This window comes from Pan paniscus, chromosome 14 (genome assembly GCF_029289425.2).
Source record: "Pan paniscus chromosome 14, NHGRI_mPanPan1-v2.0_pri, whole genome shotgun sequence".
NCBI lineage: Eukaryota > Metazoa > Chordata > Mammalia > Primates > Hominidae > Pan > Pan paniscus.
In genome coordinates, this window is record NC_073263.2 from 96,566,030 (window position 1) to 96,585,105 (window position 19,076).

Below are 19,076 nucleotides of genomic sequence, written 5' to 3' on the forward strand. Positions count from 1 at the left end.
TGCTAAGGGCAGCTTTCTCAAAAGAGTTCAAGAATAATTGAATCTGTCACATCCACATAATAATTAAAATGTCCTATAATTTGGCATGCCAATTTAGATACCCCAAATGTGTAATTTTACTTAAGCATAGCATTACAGAACATAACCACTCCTCCTGACGAGGAAGGAAAAAATCTGCAATTTAAAAATACAGGTCTCTCTAATGCTAAAGACTAAGTAAATAAGTGAACCAAATTACTTGCTAAAATGATGAAGTTTTAGTCTGCAAAAGCAACAAGTAAACTTTTAAAAATTATTCCCACAGAGTTGAGAGTGAGTGAGTTCTCTGTAAAGACTTTACATAATGTTTAATGGAAACGAAGTCCTACTACTATTTGGTCCTTGTCCAAATTCCTACTAAATTTATTCACATTTGAGTGACTAGTAAATCTTTCCAGATTCCCTCTCATTGTCTGAAAACACATGAATGCCACTGAGACCAGGAGTTCTCAAAATTGACCAGAATCTAAAAAGGCAGAGCCAGAAAAAAAAAATAATGTTCTCAAAAAGCATTATTATTATTAGATTAATAATAAAAATGACAGAAAGATCATTTGGTCAAAATACTTTAAGCCTTATAAATATCAACAACTTAGCAACTGCATTTTATTTGTTAGGAGAGTTTTTGAGTTTAGGGGTGATAGAACCACGACCTTAATAATTTACTAGAACTTAAAATTTTAACTTCTATAAGGTTTCACACTTAAAAAATATAAAATAAAACTGACCTCTTTAATATTTTTTTGATATGCATTAAAACAAAATATAGGCCAGGTTCAGTGGCTCACGCCTATAATCCTAGCACTTTGGGAGGCCAAGGCAGGTGGATCACTTGAGGCCAGGAGTTCGAAACCAGCCTGGCCAACATGACAAAACCCCACCTTTACTAAAAATACAAAAATTAGCTGGGCATGGTGGTGTGCAACTGTAGTCCCAGCTACTCAGGAGGCTAAGGCACGAGAATCACTTGAACCCAGGAGGTGGAGGATGCAGTGAGCCGAGATCATGCCACTGCACTCCAGCCTGGGCAACAGAGTGAGACTCTGTGTCCAAAAAAAAAAAAAAAAAAAAAAAAAAACCAAAAATCCCAAATAACCCCCCAAATATAGTATCTTATAATGAACTGGATTATTATAGCTGCAGATGAATTTGCAAGATTTGAGACAAGGCATCCTTGGCATATAAATATGACCTAACAAAGAGTATGGCTACCATAAAAATCAATGAAAGCACCCCATAACTAAAATATCAGTTTGTGAACTTGAAAAGGAAAATAAAATGGGTTGAACAGGCTCTGCTTTTACAATCATCCCTGAAAACACCCAAAATAGAATGGATAAGGTAATTTCCTTCCTTCCATCCATTCATCCAATATTGAGTGAATGTCTATTTCCAAAGTACCGTTTTAGGAATGGGAGATTCAAAGATGAGCAAGAAACAGTCTATCAAGATGCTGACAGCCAGAGATAAAGATGGAAGTGCAAATAAGTTAAACAACTTAGCCTAGGCTGCACAAATCGGAAGATGGCAGAGCTGGGATTTGAACCTGGGTGTAAACCTGTCTTCTTTCCTCTTCATGTGAGTTCCCAGAGGTACATTATTATTTACTTTCAGTTTCTTTGTTTTCAGAAGTAAAATATGGGCAATGAGAACTGTAAACAGTTAATTTTCTAAGACACCTTTTTATTTGGATAATAACTGCATATTTTAAGAAAAATATGCCTGTAAGCATAAAAAAATTCACCTATTCACTTTCCACTACAATTTGAGTCCTATTACACCCAGGACTCAAAATTATTTAGTGTGTGCCTGGCATATACTCACAGAAAAAGAAGACAAATTTTTTGTTGTTGTTGTCGAAACAGAGTCTCACTCTGTTACCCAGACTGGAGTGCAGTGGTGTGATCTCGGTTCACTGCAACCTCCACCTCCTGGACTCAAGCCTCAGCCTCCCAAGTAGCTGGGACTACAGGTGCACGCCGCCAAAGCCTGGCTAATTTTTGTTTTTTTGTAGAGACAGGGTTTCGCTACGTTGCCCATGCTGGTTTTAAACTCCTGAGCTCAAAGCGATCCTCCCACCTTGGCTTCCCAAAGTGCTGGGATTACAGGCATGAGCCCCCACATACGGCCCAAGAAAACAAACTTCATTAAAGTTTCAGGATTAATAATGAGCAAGTGACACTCTGCCAAAACACATTGGAGGAAAATGGAAGTGAACCTTCATGAATTCCTGAATTTATTCAGCACACATTTATTGCACACTTACTGCATTCATTCATGTCATTATGCTAGATGCTGTGGAAGAGGCAAAGATGGGTAAGTCCCAGCCCCTGCTTTTAGAAAGCCCACACTCAAAAAAAAAAAAAAAAAAAATAAGACAGAAGAAAACACTCAAGTGACTAGAATGCCAGAAAAAAGGCAAAACAAGCCGGAGTTTAGCAGCAGCAGAAGTCACCTCTGGCCAAAATTTCTGAGGAGGAGCTTCAGGGAGGAGAAAATAGCAAACTGGGCCTTGAGGAATGGACAGACTTGGACACGTAGAAATGGTGGTGGAGGTGAGGGGTGGGAGGACAGTGGTCATTCCAGATGCCGAGAGGTCTGACAGCTCACCTATCACTTCCTCAAGGGCAGGGTTATGTGATTGCTCTTGTTCACTGTTGCATCTCCAAGGCCTGGCATTGCACATGATGTGTGAGCAGGCATCCCATGCACACTGGCTAAAAGTTAAATACAAAGGAAGGGAAATTCAGGGCCCAATTGGGTGACTGACCAGTGGTGCAGTCTGGTAAGACCACAGAGTGAGGTCCAGCAGAGAAAGAGTCTAGCTGGCCCTGGAAAACAGATATGGAAGGAGGTATAGGGATGCCAGGATTCAGGCTATAGCCTTGGAGGACCACATGCCTCAAGTTGATGGCTATAGACAAGAGAGAGAAAAAGCAAAAAGGAGACACAGCAGGAATGAGGGCAGAGGCTTGACTCACAAATTAAATATTGGAAAAGAGAAAATAAGGAACAATCAGATGCTACAAGGGCCAAGTTAGGATGCACATGAAAAAATGCTAAGAATAGAACTTTACCCACTTAGCCTTTATGCATGTTGAGTATACTTAGGAAATGCCTGGGACCAGAAGTGTTTCAGATTTCAGATACTTTTGAATTTTGCAATGTTTGCATTATACCTACTTACAGATTCAGCATACTTAATCCGAAAATCCAAAATCTGAAATGCCCCAATGAGTGTCTCCTACAAGCTTCACATCAGAGCTCAAAAAGTTTCAGATTTAGGAGCATTTCAGATTTCAGATTAGGGGACTCAACCTGTATTTACTGATTTGACCAAAGATTCTAGATCTTTTACAACAAAATTAAGTGACTCTGAATCTTCTTTTTGTACAGAAAAAAGGGCATAATCTTGAATTTGTATCTTCATATCTTCTGTAGCTACATGAAAACAGTCCTGAAATCTCCTGCTTGGTCCTCACCTTTCCTCTACCCAAGTAAAACTGTAAACTAAGCCATGCATTGATGTTGGTCCTGTGGCCCCAGGATCTCTCCAGCAATGCAAACCTCAAATCACTTGCTGCTCTCCAGAAGGTCAAGGAAAAACACATTATACTGGAATGCATTAGTCAGTTACTCAGTTACATAAGCTCAATGAAGATGTGTTTATCAGGCCTAAATATCTGCAGATATTCCAGGTAGCTGTCCTAGATATAAAAATTAAGTGAACAAACTGCAAAACAATTTAATCCATTTAATTGGCAGGATGCCATCGCCGATAGTGGGGTGATCTCAGGAACAGGGGAAGGGCAGGACAGGGTGAAGGATAAAGCCTGACCATAGGAAAAGAAAAGCTCGGAACAGCTTTCACTATGGCAGCAAGCGATACAGAGAAACCCCACTTAGCAACAGGCAGAGTGAGGGTGGGAGGGTTTCCATTTCAGAAGTTGTTTCTGGGCCACCATGATGAAAGGGGTGTACGGAGAGTCATCTGACGTTGGAGATTGGTTCCCTCACTGGTAAAATGGGTGCCTGTGACTCTTCTCTGGGACAAGATACTATGGCATGTGGCAAAGATTACCTAAAATCCTGCCTCAGGTCTTGAAACAGTAAATGATTCTTCTCACCTGGGGAAGATGAAGGGTATAGGTCCCAGTGACCCACTCAGCCACTTCCCCAAAGCTCTGCAATTGTGTGTATTTATTCTCCCAGTTTGTTCATTTTTTATTTTTTTGAGATGGATCTCACTCTGTCGCCCAGGCTGGAGTGCAGTGGCGCGATCTCGGCTCACTGCAACCTCTGCCTCCCAGGTTCAAAAGCATCTCCTGCCTCGGCCTCCCGAGTAGCTGGGATTACAGGCACACGGCACCACGCCCGGCTAATTTTTCTGTATTTTTAGTAGAGACGGGGTTTCACCATGTTGGCCAGGCTGGTCTCAAACTTCTGACCTCTCAGGTGATCTGCCCTTCTCGGCCTCCCAAAGTGCTGGGATTACAGGCATGAGCCACCGCGCCCAGCCCCAGTTTGTGCTTTCTACCTTCACATTAGTTCTTTGTCCCCCTGAACACTTTAATTAAATGTCTCAGCATATTTTTCAAGAAGTAATTTTTCCTCTTCTGAAATGTTCTAATTGTGGCCGTTGTCGGTTTCTTAAAGAGAAGTTCCATGAAGATGAAACATAGAATTTAAATAAAACTCAGGTTAGCTTTGAGTTGTGTTTCTCCAGCTGGTTCTGCTAGAACGATTTCTAGTTTGTTTTCTCTGAGGAAACGCTACTAAAAAGAGATTTGGGTTTAGAAAGAAAGATATACATTATACACCCATAAGATTGCCTACAAAGAAAAGAGCTACAATCTGAATTTCTCAGGCCTGGTTTTGCTTCTCTGTAATTCACTCCCGAAGAATTCTCTAACTGCAGATTCGCTTATTCCTCGTTCACTCACGCTACCAGGGAGAATCCAGAGCGTTGTAAGGACGGGTGTGCAGGGACTGGAGGAAAAGGCTGTGCTATTGGCTGAAAGGAAAACAGGTCACAAGTAACCAGCGAATCCTAAAAACTACAGGGAGGAAGCTGTCTTTAATGTGGAGATAGTGGTGCGTATTAGAAAAAAGAGGATTTCTAATTTGTCTGTCTTGCTCTACTGTTTTGTGGCAACTGAGCAAATGAAGATTAAATTAGCTGTCATTAAGACTACACCATGTTTAATAAAGTTAAAACTGAGAGGACATCTTCATAAAATAAAATTCTAAGCTTAACACATTGATGGCGCTTAATGAACCAAAACTGGGTAAATCCCTTTGGAGAGTCAACACATAAACAAAGCTATTAATTAGGTCGCAGTTGTTTCCCAACAAGCCTTTTGTTTGATTTACTTACAGTAAACAAAACCATATCTATCCGTCTTTGTGGAGAAGTATTCACCAATGCAACAAAATGTAATTATTACACCTTAAGCACTTGCAATTACAGGACTGCATGATGACAATAGTGTTGGTTATGTCCTTCATTAACATCTGTCACTTCCCCAGCCACTCCCTGAGCCTGCCTTTTGGAGCGCTGAGCTTTGCAGCTGATTCACTTGTCTCTATGTTTTCACAGCTTTCAGAATAACAGAACAGAACATGTGTTTTCTGGAACGGTATCTCTAAAGCAAACAAGGGGAAAAAACAAACAAACAAAAAAAACAAAACACCTCCAAAATCAAAGATCTGAGGAAGAATGGTATTTATGGTGTTCCCCCGAATTGAAAGCTGGCTGACGATCAGAAGCTCTAGAATACAGGAGATGCTTTCAGCTAGGGGTTGAGGGAACATAGAGGCCAGTTCCCAATCTCAAGCTACAGAATGCATGTCTCCTGGGTTCCCTGAGGCTGAATCCTGCCACCGCCTGTTAAGAAAAATTGGAAAATAGTTCTCACAAAGAATTCAGAGCTTGTAATAAGACTCCTTACTTAAATTTATACCTCCTAGTAGGACCTCCTGTGATGCCACTGATGACCTCGTGGCCAGGGAGCCCTAAATGGAAGATCTCCCAATATCATTGGAGAGATCGCCATAGATGGAGACACTAATGGAGTTGGGAGTGAGAAGGAAAGCTCCATGTTGAAATGCAAGGTCATCTCAACAGTTACATCCTCCAAGGGAATGCTTGCCTTTCCCTTCTCCAAATTTACTTCTTCCGGGTCTTCCTCATTCATCCAGATAGTCAGGTCCCAAACAGAGAAACCAGGACTGACTACCCCTGTCTTCCCTCAAATCTCACATTCAATCCATCACAGTCCAGTTGCTTTACTTTGCTATTTACTCCAAATCTATCCATTGCACCATCTTCACTGCTCACACCATAGTCTAAGCCGCCATTGTGCATGGTGTAGAGAGGGCATGACCGCAACAGTGAATGCTGCGTTTGATGAACTGAAGGACAATAACTAAAGGACTGTGGCTTTTACTGCAAAGGAAAGAGAGAGAACAGAGGGAGGAAAGGCTAGAAAGGTAGGGAGGGGCCAACTGTAAATTGCTTTGTAGAACCATGTTCAGAGTTTAGATAAAGACATTACGCAAGAGAGAAAAAAATTAAGGTTCTCAAAATCTACCTAGAGGGACCGGTATATAAAGCAATAAACTAATGGGCACATTTCAATAATGGTAACAGCGCTGATGGATCAAGAAGATGCTTGTGAACTAGACATTTATGTGGTCAGAAGCTGACTGATCAGATTTAGGAGTGACCAACTGACTTGTCTGCCAAGTTCTGTCCTTGCTTGCTGTCTCTCTAACTAATCAGACCTTCTAAGTTGACAGCACTTCCAAGCATTAGATAATAAAAGGAGTAGCTATCACCAATGCGGTAACAGCAAATCCCAACAAGAAGTCTATATGATACATTTAGACTACAGGCGCCTGCCACCACATCCAGGTAATCTTTGTATTATTAGTAGAGACAGGGTTTCCCCACGTTGGCCAGGCTGGTCTCGAACTCCTGACCTCAAGTAATCTGCCTGCCTCGGCCTCCTATAGTGCTGAGATTACAGGCGTGAGCCACCGTGCCTGGCCTTGCTTCCTAAAATTATCACTGTTTCCCTTCATTTTCTAAGCCCTCCAATTCTTATGTAACAAATTTCCCATGTTAAATCCCTTCTGATGGAATCATTTGTTTTTCTGGCTAGGCCCTCTCTGAAAATAATTTGTGATGGATCTTCTCATCTCTTCCCCTGTGACACATACCTTGTGAACGTCCCAACAGCATAGAAGTTCTGCAACCTTACCCAACAAGCCCCTTGCAGTATATAAAAACCTAAATCTTTCATTAAGGGGATCAAGCATGCTGAAACAACTGTGACAGTGACAATGACTGTGATCTTCTATTGGATACTACTCTGTAGTATGGCAGTTAGCATCACAAGCTGAATCCTAGATTTGGAATATTTTCATGGTAAACTTTTAACATATGATTTTTGCATATGATTATATGCAAAGAGATACATTGGATATATTGTTAGTAGCACTGAGGGTGTAGTTAAGCATATGAATTACTGCTGGGAAGAGAGCCAAAATTAACAGAAAATTAACTTACTAGGGGTTTCTATCAAGTTTTACAAGGAAGGAATAAACTGAAAAAGTGAACATAATTGGGAGCAACGGGAATTCCGCAGGTGAAGGACTCACCATTATCTTGTCGCTGTCAATAATGGTGTTCAATCTGTGTGCAATGGTTAGCACGGTGCAGTGGGCAAATTTCTCCCGGATTTTTTTTTGTATTAACTCATCAGTTCTGCAATCAAAGAAGTTAAGTTTAATTTCGTAAAGATGCCAAAAGTAGACTTAAGACTTAAAAAGCTCTACTTCACAATAGAGATTAAAAAAAAAGATCATATATATTCAATGTTTTAAAAATCATGTTAAAATGTTTTAGGACAATCTTATTCTTTAAAAACAAGTATAAAAATCTATGTAGTAATTTACTAATTTTCATAAAACAATGAAAAATGTCTTCCCGCCAAATTGCTTAAAGCTGATTATTGGGAGTGGATTTTAGGAATCTAGCTCTCCTGGGATACTGAATAATATCACTGACACTGGAAAACACGTTTGGGTTTCTTCTTCTGTTTTTTTCAGAATGAATTTATCCATGTTAAAATGTTATCTCTGGGGCAAATAGAGCACTTAAGAAATATTTCTCAGAATCATTCCATGTTTCCCATTTACACACTTAAAATGTGGACTCAAGGTTACATGGACCTCAGCTTTATACCTTGGATCCACATTTGCCGTCGCTTCATCAATAATCAATATCTGATTTTTCCTGAGAATTGCCCTGGCAAGGCACACCAGTTGTCTTTGTCCAACACTAAAATTGGATCCTGATTCTGCTAATTCAGTATCCATTTTACCAGGAAGATCTTCAATGGTTTCTTTAAGTTGTACCTGTAGATGTACAAAGAAGAATGACTGCTATCATTCAAGCCGCTATGGAGGTAGTCAAGCCTCATAGACATTAGAACCTTCAAGTCCCTTCTCTCGAGAGATATAACTTAAGTGGACACACACATGAGGCTGAGTTACCTCTAGTTAATGTTCACTGAGAAAGATGGTAGAGTCAACACAAAACGGAAATATTCTGACTTAAGAGAACAAACAATGGAATCCAAGATGGTCCTTTATCACCATCAGCAAGCACAGTCTGTTCATGCAGGGTCATGTGTTAATACTGCCTGGGCCAATTTCATTAAGAAAAACACAGTATGATCAATAAAATTATTCTGTAGGTAAAATACAGAAAGATAAAAAAAATTCCCTTCTTTTTAGTTAAAAGATTACAGAAATTCAGAGAGACAATAAGAGTGATGGCTGCCAAGGGGCTGGAGGATTAACTGTAAATGGACACAAGGAAATTTCTTGGGGTAACAGAGATGTTTTAAAACTGGATTCCTGCAATGACTGCACAACTCTATAAATTTACCAAAATCACTGAATCACTTCTAAGGGGAGCATTTTCTGCTATGCAAATTAGACCTCGATAGAGTTGTTGGAAAAAAATCATATCAGTGTCCCCCAGCACCTCAACTCCCTTACCAATAACCAACATGACAGCCAACAAGAACCCCTCGTCCAGGGAGGGAAGGAAGTTTCTCAAAAAATGAAGCTCATGCTCCCAATATAGAGTCTGAAGAAAAGGTGAAAGGATCTTTCTGGTTGAGTCAGGTTTCCCAAAGCACATTTTGGAGACGAGTGAGTATAACTCAAGGGAAAATTTAAAAAGAAAATTACTGCAGGAAGTATTGTCCTCCAAAGATATCATCTTATAGGCACTTTACCATTTTGGAAGGATTTTTAATCAACTGGAAAAGTTAAAAAAATACAAATGCAAACAATGGGAAACTGTGCCTCATTTGTTAGGAAATTAGGAGCTTATTCTTGGGCTGGTCCTTTCCCAAGTTTAAGCCCCTATGGCTATAAAGTAGGTCAGTACATTTTCTACAGTCTAATAAATGTTTTGCAGTGAATGAAAACTCACAAAAAAACAGGACACAATATAACATCTTGCCCCAGACGACGGGGATAGATGATGTTGATATTAATGTATCTTTATAAAATTGTAGCTATAAGATGATCTGATACTACATTGGGTGGTGGTTCAGTTCACTGATGTTTGTTTTGGAGAAATTTTATAGAATAAGAGCCAAACTCAGGTGACATTTGAGAGCTATAGAGGAACCAAGAGTCAATACATCTCCAATTAAGAGATCAGCAAGCAGATAGATGAGTGATGGCCAATAAGCAGGTGTACAGAACTACAATGCCCAACAACAAAAAGCCAAGAGTAAACGGGTAACATTGTCATGTACCTTAAACATGGAAGCACACTTCTATGAATGTGATCTTGAGTTGTACTCATGATGGAAGTCCAACTCCAAGAAACAGGAATTTTGAGTTAAGATTAAATATGGTATTGATATTTGCATTAGCATGCAAGGTAGGAAATTAAAATCCGAAGTGTAAGATTTGGCTCGTGGTGCAAAATGTTACCCTGAAAATTATAGGATGGAATATATCAGCTTAGTGAAGCCCTCTCCATTACAAGGAAGAGGACTTACTGAGTAATCTTTTTATGAAACATACTCACAGACCTATACCCCATGTGATGGAACTGATCAAAAGTAGATGTTAGCAAAGTTTTTATTAGCTTTTCCTTCTGAGTTGATTTTGATAATACTGGTAAGTGCAAAAAGGTCTTTCCTAAGACCGGCAGCCAGATTTGAAGAAATAATCTCACACTTGCCCTTGATTAAGGTGCCAACCCATCATTCTTCTGGGTTTTGACCCTCCTTGAGGTTATCCACATTGACTTGATGAAGAATAGGGTTGTGAGGTGAAGAATAATGAACACATTTCCCAGATAACAGTGTCTTCTGAGACTCTGTCATCATGATTGAATCAGGGATGGTTATGAGAATGATATGAATGTGTGGCCGAGTACAGTGGCTCATGCCTGTAATCCCAGCACTTTGGGAGGCTGGGGCAGGCAGATCATCTGAGGTCAGGAGTTCGAGACCAGCCTGGCCAACATGGTGAAATCCCATCTCTACTAATAATACAAAAAAAATTAGCTGGGCATGGTGGTGGGCACTTGTAATCCCATTAGGAGGCTGAGGCAGGAGAATTGCTTGAACCGGGGAGGCGGAGGTTGCAATGAGCCAAGATCGCGCCACTGCACTCTAGCCTGAGTGACAGAGTAAGACTCTGTCTCAATTAAAAAAAAAGATATGAATGTGAAGGCCCTCTGTAGTGTTATCATACATTCAAGTTATGGTTAAGTATTAGCACTGAGAAAAAGACAATGGAGGCAGTGGAACACAGTGACTAAGAGTGACAACTGGGGAAATTGAAAATATATTAAACAATGGTATTACATTACTCTTCAATTTCTTCAGTGAGGTAAATAACTGTATTATGTCATGTAGTTGAATGTTCTTGTTCTTAAGAGGTACATATATATATTTAAGGATGAACTGCAACTTCATGGAAATGTCTGCAACTTACTTTCAAGGGCTATAAGAGAGGAAGCAAATGTAGCAAAATACCGTATTAACAAATGGTGAATCTTGGAGAAGGGTATGTGGATGTTCATAATACTATTCATTTGACTGTTCTGTGATTTGGACATTTTAAAATAAAAAAATGGAGTCTTGAAGACACACAGCATGGGCATGAGTCCTGCCAGGCTCTGCCAACTGGGCAAGTTCCTGAACTTTCTCTATCTTAGCTTCCTAATTAACTTGTAAATAAGACCATACTAAGATTATTTTGAAGATGCTTATCTCCTAAAATTGTTGGAGTATAAAATCAGTCAGTATGTGTAGCATTTACAATAGTGCTTGGTACCAAATAAGAGATCAATAGATAATATCTATTCTTTTTTCTTTGTTTATTTTGCTCCTTCCTGGACAATGAAATACTGCCTATTTTTTTTTTTTTTTTTTTTTTGAGGTGGATTCTTGCTCTGCCACCCAGGTTGGAGTGCAGTGGTGCAATCTCAGCTCACTGCAATCTCTGCTTCCCGGGTTCAAGCGATTCTCCTGCCTCAGCCTCCCAAGTAGCTGGGACTACAGGTGCATACCACCACACCTGGCTAATTTTTTTTTGTATTTTTAGTATAGATGGGGTTTCACCATATTGGCCAGGATGGTCTCGATCTCCTGACCTTGTGATCCACCCACCTCGGCCTCCCAAAGTGCTGGGATTACAGGCGTGAGCCACTATGCCCAGCCACCTATTTTTAATAATGCAGTCAGCTAGTTCTTTTCATGCACTGCTGTAGTTTTCTTCATTGCATTTACCAGTACCTAATATTATATTACCTAAGCATTTTCTTATTTTCTATCTTCCATACAAGAATTTGTGCCCTAAGAGGGTAGGGATTTTATCTCTCTTGATGACTGCTATAGCTCCAGAGTCTACAATGCCTATGTAAAAACCACCCCACACATAATCTGTTGAATGTATGAAGTCACAAGGACACCTCATTTTGTGACATGTCTATTCTTATAAATTACAAAATAAATCCACAAAGAAATAGAATTTACATATAATTTTCTTACTAAACGTCATTGTAAAAGAAACATAGTCCTTATAAAATTAATTGGCTCCAAGATATCATAACATTATACTTTAAAATATAGAAAACTTAATGTTTTCTACATTTAATAAAGGTTGTAATTTCAGGAAAACAAAATCAAATCATACTATTTGAAACTATACATTTCAAACACAGTGTATCAGATTATTCTGAAGCTTAGAAAAAATAGGAAACTACAGGAAAAGTGAAAATAATGAACTGAACTTTCTAAGACAGCCCATTTCTATCATCATAAATGTTTTCAAAGCCTCAAAGAGACTCACATGGATGTCATATTCTGTTTCCATGTTTTTTTGAACTTTCTGACTTTTCATAAAGGAAGTCTCTGATGCCAGAGACTGAAATGTGATAAACAGCAACTCAACAGATGGGAACAAGCTTTAACAAGAACACAGCTAAGTGTGAACGAAGCGAGCAGAAGCCTATTCTGGGCAATACAGGCCTGGGAAAAATGGAGGTGCAAGGTGTGGGGAATAGAAGGCCCAGAGGATGTGGACACTGCTGATGTGCAGATTTCTGTCTTATGGTGTCCCGAATACGAGACATCCTTGTATTCTAACAGCAATTCTATCAATGTTGAACATGATTAGATGATTTCTCCACTATTCCAACATGATATAACCTAGTCTTAATTGTAGATCCCAGTATTAAAGTCGTTTTTTAATTAACAGAAATAACGTGCTGCTGATTCATTTTCTTAGTTGTACCTGTGTGATCTTTTGACTTTTTTCTCATAAACGACTTCCATCTTTAATCATTACTTACGTTATATTTACAGAGTTGCTCTTATTTAGGGGCCCAAACTGGCACTAATTCTAGTAAACTTTCTTCCATTTACAGCTGACTATTTTTCAGTATTTATGATAACTTTCAGCATTCGAAAAGAAACCCCAAAAAACTAGCTGGGTGTGGTGGCTCATGCCTGTAATCCCAGCACTCTGGGAGGCCGAGACAGGCAGATCACTTGAGGTCAGGCGTTTGAGACCAGTGTGGCCAACATGGCAAAACCCTGTCTCTACTAAAAATACAAAAATTAGCCAGGCATGGTGGGGCTTGCCTTTAATCCTAGCTACCTGGGAGGCTGAGGCAGGAGAATCACTTGAACCCAAGAGGTAGAGTTTGCAGTGAGCTGAGATTGCACCACTGCACTCCAGCCTGGGCGACAGAGCAAGACTCTGTCTAAAAAAAAAAATAAATAAATAAAAATAGGCCAGGCGCGGTGGCTCACGCCTGTAATCCCAGCACTTCGGGAGGCTGAAGCGGGTGGATCATGAGGTCAGGAGTTTGAGACCAGCCTGGCCAACATGGTGAAACCCCGTCTCTACTAAAAATACAAAAAGAGTAGCCGGCATGGTGGCAGGCACCTGTAATCACAGCTACTCGGGAGGCTGAGGCAGGAGAATCGCTTGGACCCGGGAGGCGGAGGTTGCAGTGAGCCGAGACTGTGCCACCGCATTCCAACCTGGATGACAGAGTGAGACTCTGTCTCAAATAAATAAATAAATAAATATAAATAAATAAAAAAATAACCAAGATGACACGACCACATCCATAGGACTGTCTCCCTCCAGATGCCCAAACTTCTTTTGCACGTCAGGTATTACCCTTTCCAAGAGATCATGGGTAAGAAGAAATAAAAAAAACTTCCAAGAAATAAAAGGCATCTTTCCTTTTTATGTAAAGTGGTTAAACAGGAAAAAACTGACAGTGCTGTCCTAATCTCAAGCCAACCCTCTGAGTTTGGGTTCCCATTTCCAGTTTGGCCTCATTTATAAACCAAGTGACTATGTTTTTTGTCTGCTTTAAAGGGGGTTTCCAAATGACACCAGGTTTCCTACTAAAGAGCAGGATGAGTTATCCAGTTCTGAACTGGATATCAATGAAAGATGAAAACCATGGAGACAGAAGAGAGACAGAATGTGACAGAGAAGTCCAGAGAAACTTGAATGGCACGAGTCGTAGTGCTGAATCCCTTGTGTGATATCTCTCAAGATAAACATACACACATAACTTCACGTTTACAATCACCAGGAAGTGAGATTTGGAATTCTCTACGAGAAGACCCTCAGACTCCACGGACCCCAGGGGAAGAATTCCTGACCTATCAGAATGCCCCCAGCCTCCATCAACTTATAGTCATGAAACTTGTTGTGAAAAACTCACAATGCTTCATTTGTTAGGAGTGCTCAGCCTTTCCCCTGACCATCTAGAAGATAAAAAGAATACAAGCACCCAGAAGGAAATTTGGAAAATTCAGGAAAACTGTAGAGAAAAGAAAACACTCTCCTCCAGTCTTTGTCTCATTACCCCCAAACGAGCAATGTAAATGCTCTGGTGTCTTTCTTAGGTCAGGTGTCGGAATATATGAATGATTAAAAACAGCTGGAATCACACTGGAACTACAATGTTGTACCCTAATTTTTAGTAACTCTTCCAAATCATTCACAGAAAAACCTACAATGTCATAAAGAAGTAGTTCCCAGAGAAAGACAATGATGGGATAATTTTTCAATTCTGAGGGGGACCTACCACGTCTTCCACCTCATCATTTCTAGAATTCTTGAGAGGCTACTAAATTTTATTTTAATTTTGGCTACAACAAATGAAATAAGTATGAGTTACAGTCAAGTTCCACGATGGTTTTTGATAGGATCATCTCCCAATTAACATTTCTTCACTGTTCATAGAGAAATGTGTTTCTAAAAAGTACTTTTGCTCTCTGAGAATCTGTGACAAGGAATCTCAAGCTCTGAAACAAATAGAAAAACACTTTATGAGTAATTCTTGTTCTTTTAGGGTGTGTCACAATTTCACTATTAAACCTGTCCTGAGAGTTTAGGGGCACAGGATTGCCTTATCTTTCTTTACATTTGACAGTTAACTGTACCCACCTCTTCTCTCCTAGAATTTCACTGTACAGAGATTCACAAATTTAAATGAAATCAGAGGTCAACTGCTTATCAAGTATTAGGAGGTGAAGTAATCGACCTAATTTAGAAAAAGAAAATCCCCACAGTTGCTGGAAAGCAGGGTGGGTGTGTAAGGACTCGGCAATGACATGCCTTCAGAAACAAGAATTACTGGCAGGAAACTGTCAGGCCTCCAAGTCTACTTGCTCACAGTCAAAACCCATCTATAAATTAAAGATTTCAGAGCTATCCCTGGAAGGGCAACAATGACAAATGCACCAATTCAAAACAACAACAATAACAATGGAGGGAAATTAATCTCTGTCACTCAGGCTGGAGTGCAGTGGTGCAATCATGGCTCACTGCAGCCTCGACCTCCAGGGCTCACAAGATCCTCCCACCTCAACTCCCTGAGTAGCTGGGACTACAGGTGCATGCCACCACATCTGGCTAATTCTTTTTTTTTTTTTTTTTTTTTTTTTTTAGTAGAGACAAAGTCCACCATGTTGTCCAGGCTCCACACTTCTTTGAAATGAAGAGATCAAACATATTAATACATACTTATTAAATGCTTACTTTTTTTTAACTTTTAATATTTATTATTTATTTTGAGATGGAGTTTCACTCTTGTTGCCCAGGCTGGAGTGCAGTGGCACAATGTTGGCTCACCACAACCTCCGCCTCCCAGGTTCAAGCAATTCTCCTGCCTCAGCCTCCTGAGTAGCTGGGACTACAGATGCGCACCACCACGTCTGGCTAATTTTGGTATTTTTAGTAGACACAGGGTTTCACCAAGTTGGCCAGGCTGGTCTGGAACTCCTGACCTCGTGATCCATCCGCCTCAGCCTCCCAAAGTGCTGGGATCACAGGCATGAGCCACCGCGCCTGGCCAATTTTTATTTATTTTTATTTATTTATTTATTTTGAGATGGAGTCTTGCTCTGTCGCCCAGATGGGAGTGCAGTGGCACAATCTCGGCTCACTGCAATCTTGGCCTCCCAGGTTCAAGCAATTCTCTTGTCTCAGCCTCCTGAGTAGCTGGGACTACAGGCGCACACCACCATACCCAGCTAATCTCTGTATTTTTAGTAGAAATGGGGTTTCATCATGTTGGTCAGGCTGGTCTCAAACTTCTGACCTCCAGTGATTCACCCACCTCAGACTTCCAAAGTGCTGGGATTACAGGCATCGACCACTGCACCCAGCCTTAAATGCTTACTTTTTAAAAGCAAAAGACTAAACTAGGTCCTGTGAGGGGATTACCAGTTTTATGATATGGTTTCTGCCATCAAGTATACTGGCACAAATTTGCAGAACTAGTCTGAACACAGAAAATCAGTGTTAAAATACACAAACCAACAGCACCTTAATAGTCAAAGTCCTTTTTTCATGCAAGGGTGAGAAAATTTCAAGAAGTGGCCCAACAGGAACCACATAAATAATAGAAAAATCCTCTAGAAAGCAACATATTAGTATAAAACCTTAGCAGAGGCTGCAGGGTTCTGTTATCTGCATTAAAATTACACGTTTGCCAATAAATAATTATTATCCCATTCCAACTGTATAATTTACCTTTATAAACACTTTATTATAAAACTTAAAGCATTTCATAAATATGATCTCATTTATCTTTTAGTTAATTAAAAATGACTATGGTCTTCCCTTACTAGAAATTCCCTAAGAACAGAGCAGTAAAATAAATGGTGCAGAGTAACTTAGTCACTAATAGGATCTCAACTCATAAATACAACTTCTAGTTTAACGCATTGCTAAAGACAAATAAAACAACACCAAACTGTTTTGGACAACAGGAAGAAAATTAAAATGAGAACCAGGGAAATTTTATTTTTGGTTTTCATCATCATCAGTATACACATTTTAGCATATCCACATCCTCAATGATCTCCTGGGTGGTGAACAAAGTTAGTTAAACCGCTAAGCTCCTCTTAATTTCCTGCAATGCTGTAAAGGTACATATACACACACTGAGGCTAACAAACTAAAGATAATTACATTTTATCAATTACCTCTTGTAAGGCATTCCACAGTTCCTCATCCGTGTGCTCATTAAAGGGATCCAGGTTTTTCCTCATTGTTCCAGTGAACAAAACAGGTTCCTAAGTGCCCAAAATAGTCACGGTCATTACCACAGACTCTTTTTTCATTTTATTGCAATGCTAACATCAACAATAGAATTAAGATACCAAAAAATAAAATTCATGATAATAATTATAGCGTTACAAATGCCTGTTTACAAAACAACATATCTATTAATGTTCCACTGTACAAAGCGTGCTCCAAAATACCTTCCAGACCACTGAACACTAACAAAACTGTTGCAGTGTGCTATCTTAAGAAGAAAATGAAAAATACAGGCCTGATGTTTAAAACTGTTTTCCTCGTATTATTAGCTTAACATGAAATATAAGGATATAATTATCCGAGGGTCTACATGAATAGAGCGATAGAAATTAACCATCAATCATGTAATACTGGAAAATACCAACAGCATGATTAAAGTTTGTGCTTCAAAGCCAAATTATTAAGTATTTTCCAATTTGCACTAAAGAATAAATTAGGATTATTTTCTCCGTTGGCAAAACAGTTTTCCAAGATTAAGAATCTCTCACCGGGCGCCGTGGCTCACGCATGTAATCTTAGTATTTTGGGAGGTCGAGGCGGGTGGATCACCTGAGGTCAGGAGTTCTAGACCAGCCCGACCAACATAGTGAAACCCTGTCTCTACTAAAAATATAAAAATTAGCTGGGCATGGTGGCACATGCCTGTAATCCCAGCTACTTGGGAGGCTGAGGCAAGAGAATCGCTTGAATCCAGGAGGTGGAGGTTGCAGTGAGCCGAGATCGTGCCATTGCACTCCAGCCTGGGCAACAAGAGCAAAACTCCATCTCAAAAAAAAAAAAAATCTCTCCAATGTCAGAATGGGACATCCTTTTTTTTTTTTTTTTTTTTTTTTTGGCCAAAGGAGATCTAAACAACTGGGGCCAAAGGCACCTCTACTTATGAAAGGATTGCCTCTGATTTTGCATCAGTGAATCCCCACATTATCTCATCTGTGCATCAAGATTACCTGGGTCACAGAACCTCATTATTAACTAAGAAAGCAGGGTTACCTGAAAACCACTGTGAAGGAGGTCATAATAAAATTACATCAATTTAAATAGCTGTTCCTATTCATCTGCTTCAGGAGGATCCCACAATTAAATCACTCTTAGAATATCGGCCTCTTCTGGATTTCAAGAGAGACTCTTGAACATAAGCTTAGGTAGGCTGTGTGAAAGTTTTCTTCTGGTAGCTGGGTGCGGTGGCGGGCACCTGTAGTCCCAGCTACTTGGGAGGCTGAGGCAGGAGAATCACCTGGACCTGGGAGGCAGAGGTTGCAGTGAGCCAAGATCGCGTCACTGCACTCCAGCCTGGGCCACAGAGCAAGTCTCCATCTTAAAAAAAAAACAACAACAAAAAAAAACACAAACTTTTCTTCTGGAAGGCTCTAATAAGCCAGCCCATAAGGATATAGGAGCCCCATCAACTGCTTTCAAGGATAGGGGCAGAACAAGGGGATGCACAGATGTGGGAACAAGAGAAGGTGAGACTCTTCCACAGGTACTGGAGAAATGCTCAAGGGAACCACTGGCCTCAAATCTCACCTGGCTTTGGGGCAGGACTGTTCCTCCTCACTTCCCAAAAGCCTGAGAAGAGAGATAAAGGTGGTAGACTTCTTTTTTCTCCAGCCATAAAGAAAAATGATACCCAGGGAGGCTCTCATCCCTTTCCCTATCGTCTCTGTTTTAAGGCTGGTGAGGAAGAAACGGATGTAGAAGGCAGACAGGGTGCCACCAAAAACATAAGTCCTCAGCAAAATGCAAAAATGGAAACGACGGTAAAATGGGCACTTTGTGTGTATAAAGCTGATAAAGTGGCCAATATCCTTCCAAAAGCACTGAAAAGTCACTGGTCACATGATGTTTCTGAA

At 40.1% G+C, this 19,076-nt stretch overlaps 1 protein-coding gene across 2 annotated transcripts in view; it reads right to left on the reverse strand.

The window, feature by feature from the left end:
* Positions 1 to 19,076, reverse strand: part of ABCC4 (ATP binding cassette subfamily C member 4 (PEL blood group)) — a 282,705-nt gene that overhangs the window by 16,434 nt on the left and 247,195 nt on the right. For both annotated transcript variants that reach the window (XM_034936857.3, XM_055096905.2), the window contains 3 exons: positions 17,112 to 17,201; positions 8,291 to 8,463; positions 7,705 to 7,810 (listed from right to left, as the gene is read on the reverse strand). In XM_034936857.3, coding sequence (XP_034792748.3) covers positions 7,705 to 7,810; positions 8,291 to 8,463; positions 17,112 to 17,201 — 369 coding nt within the window. The remainder of the gene's footprint in view (positions 1 to 7,704; positions 7,811 to 8,290; positions 8,464 to 17,111; positions 17,202 to 19,076) is intronic.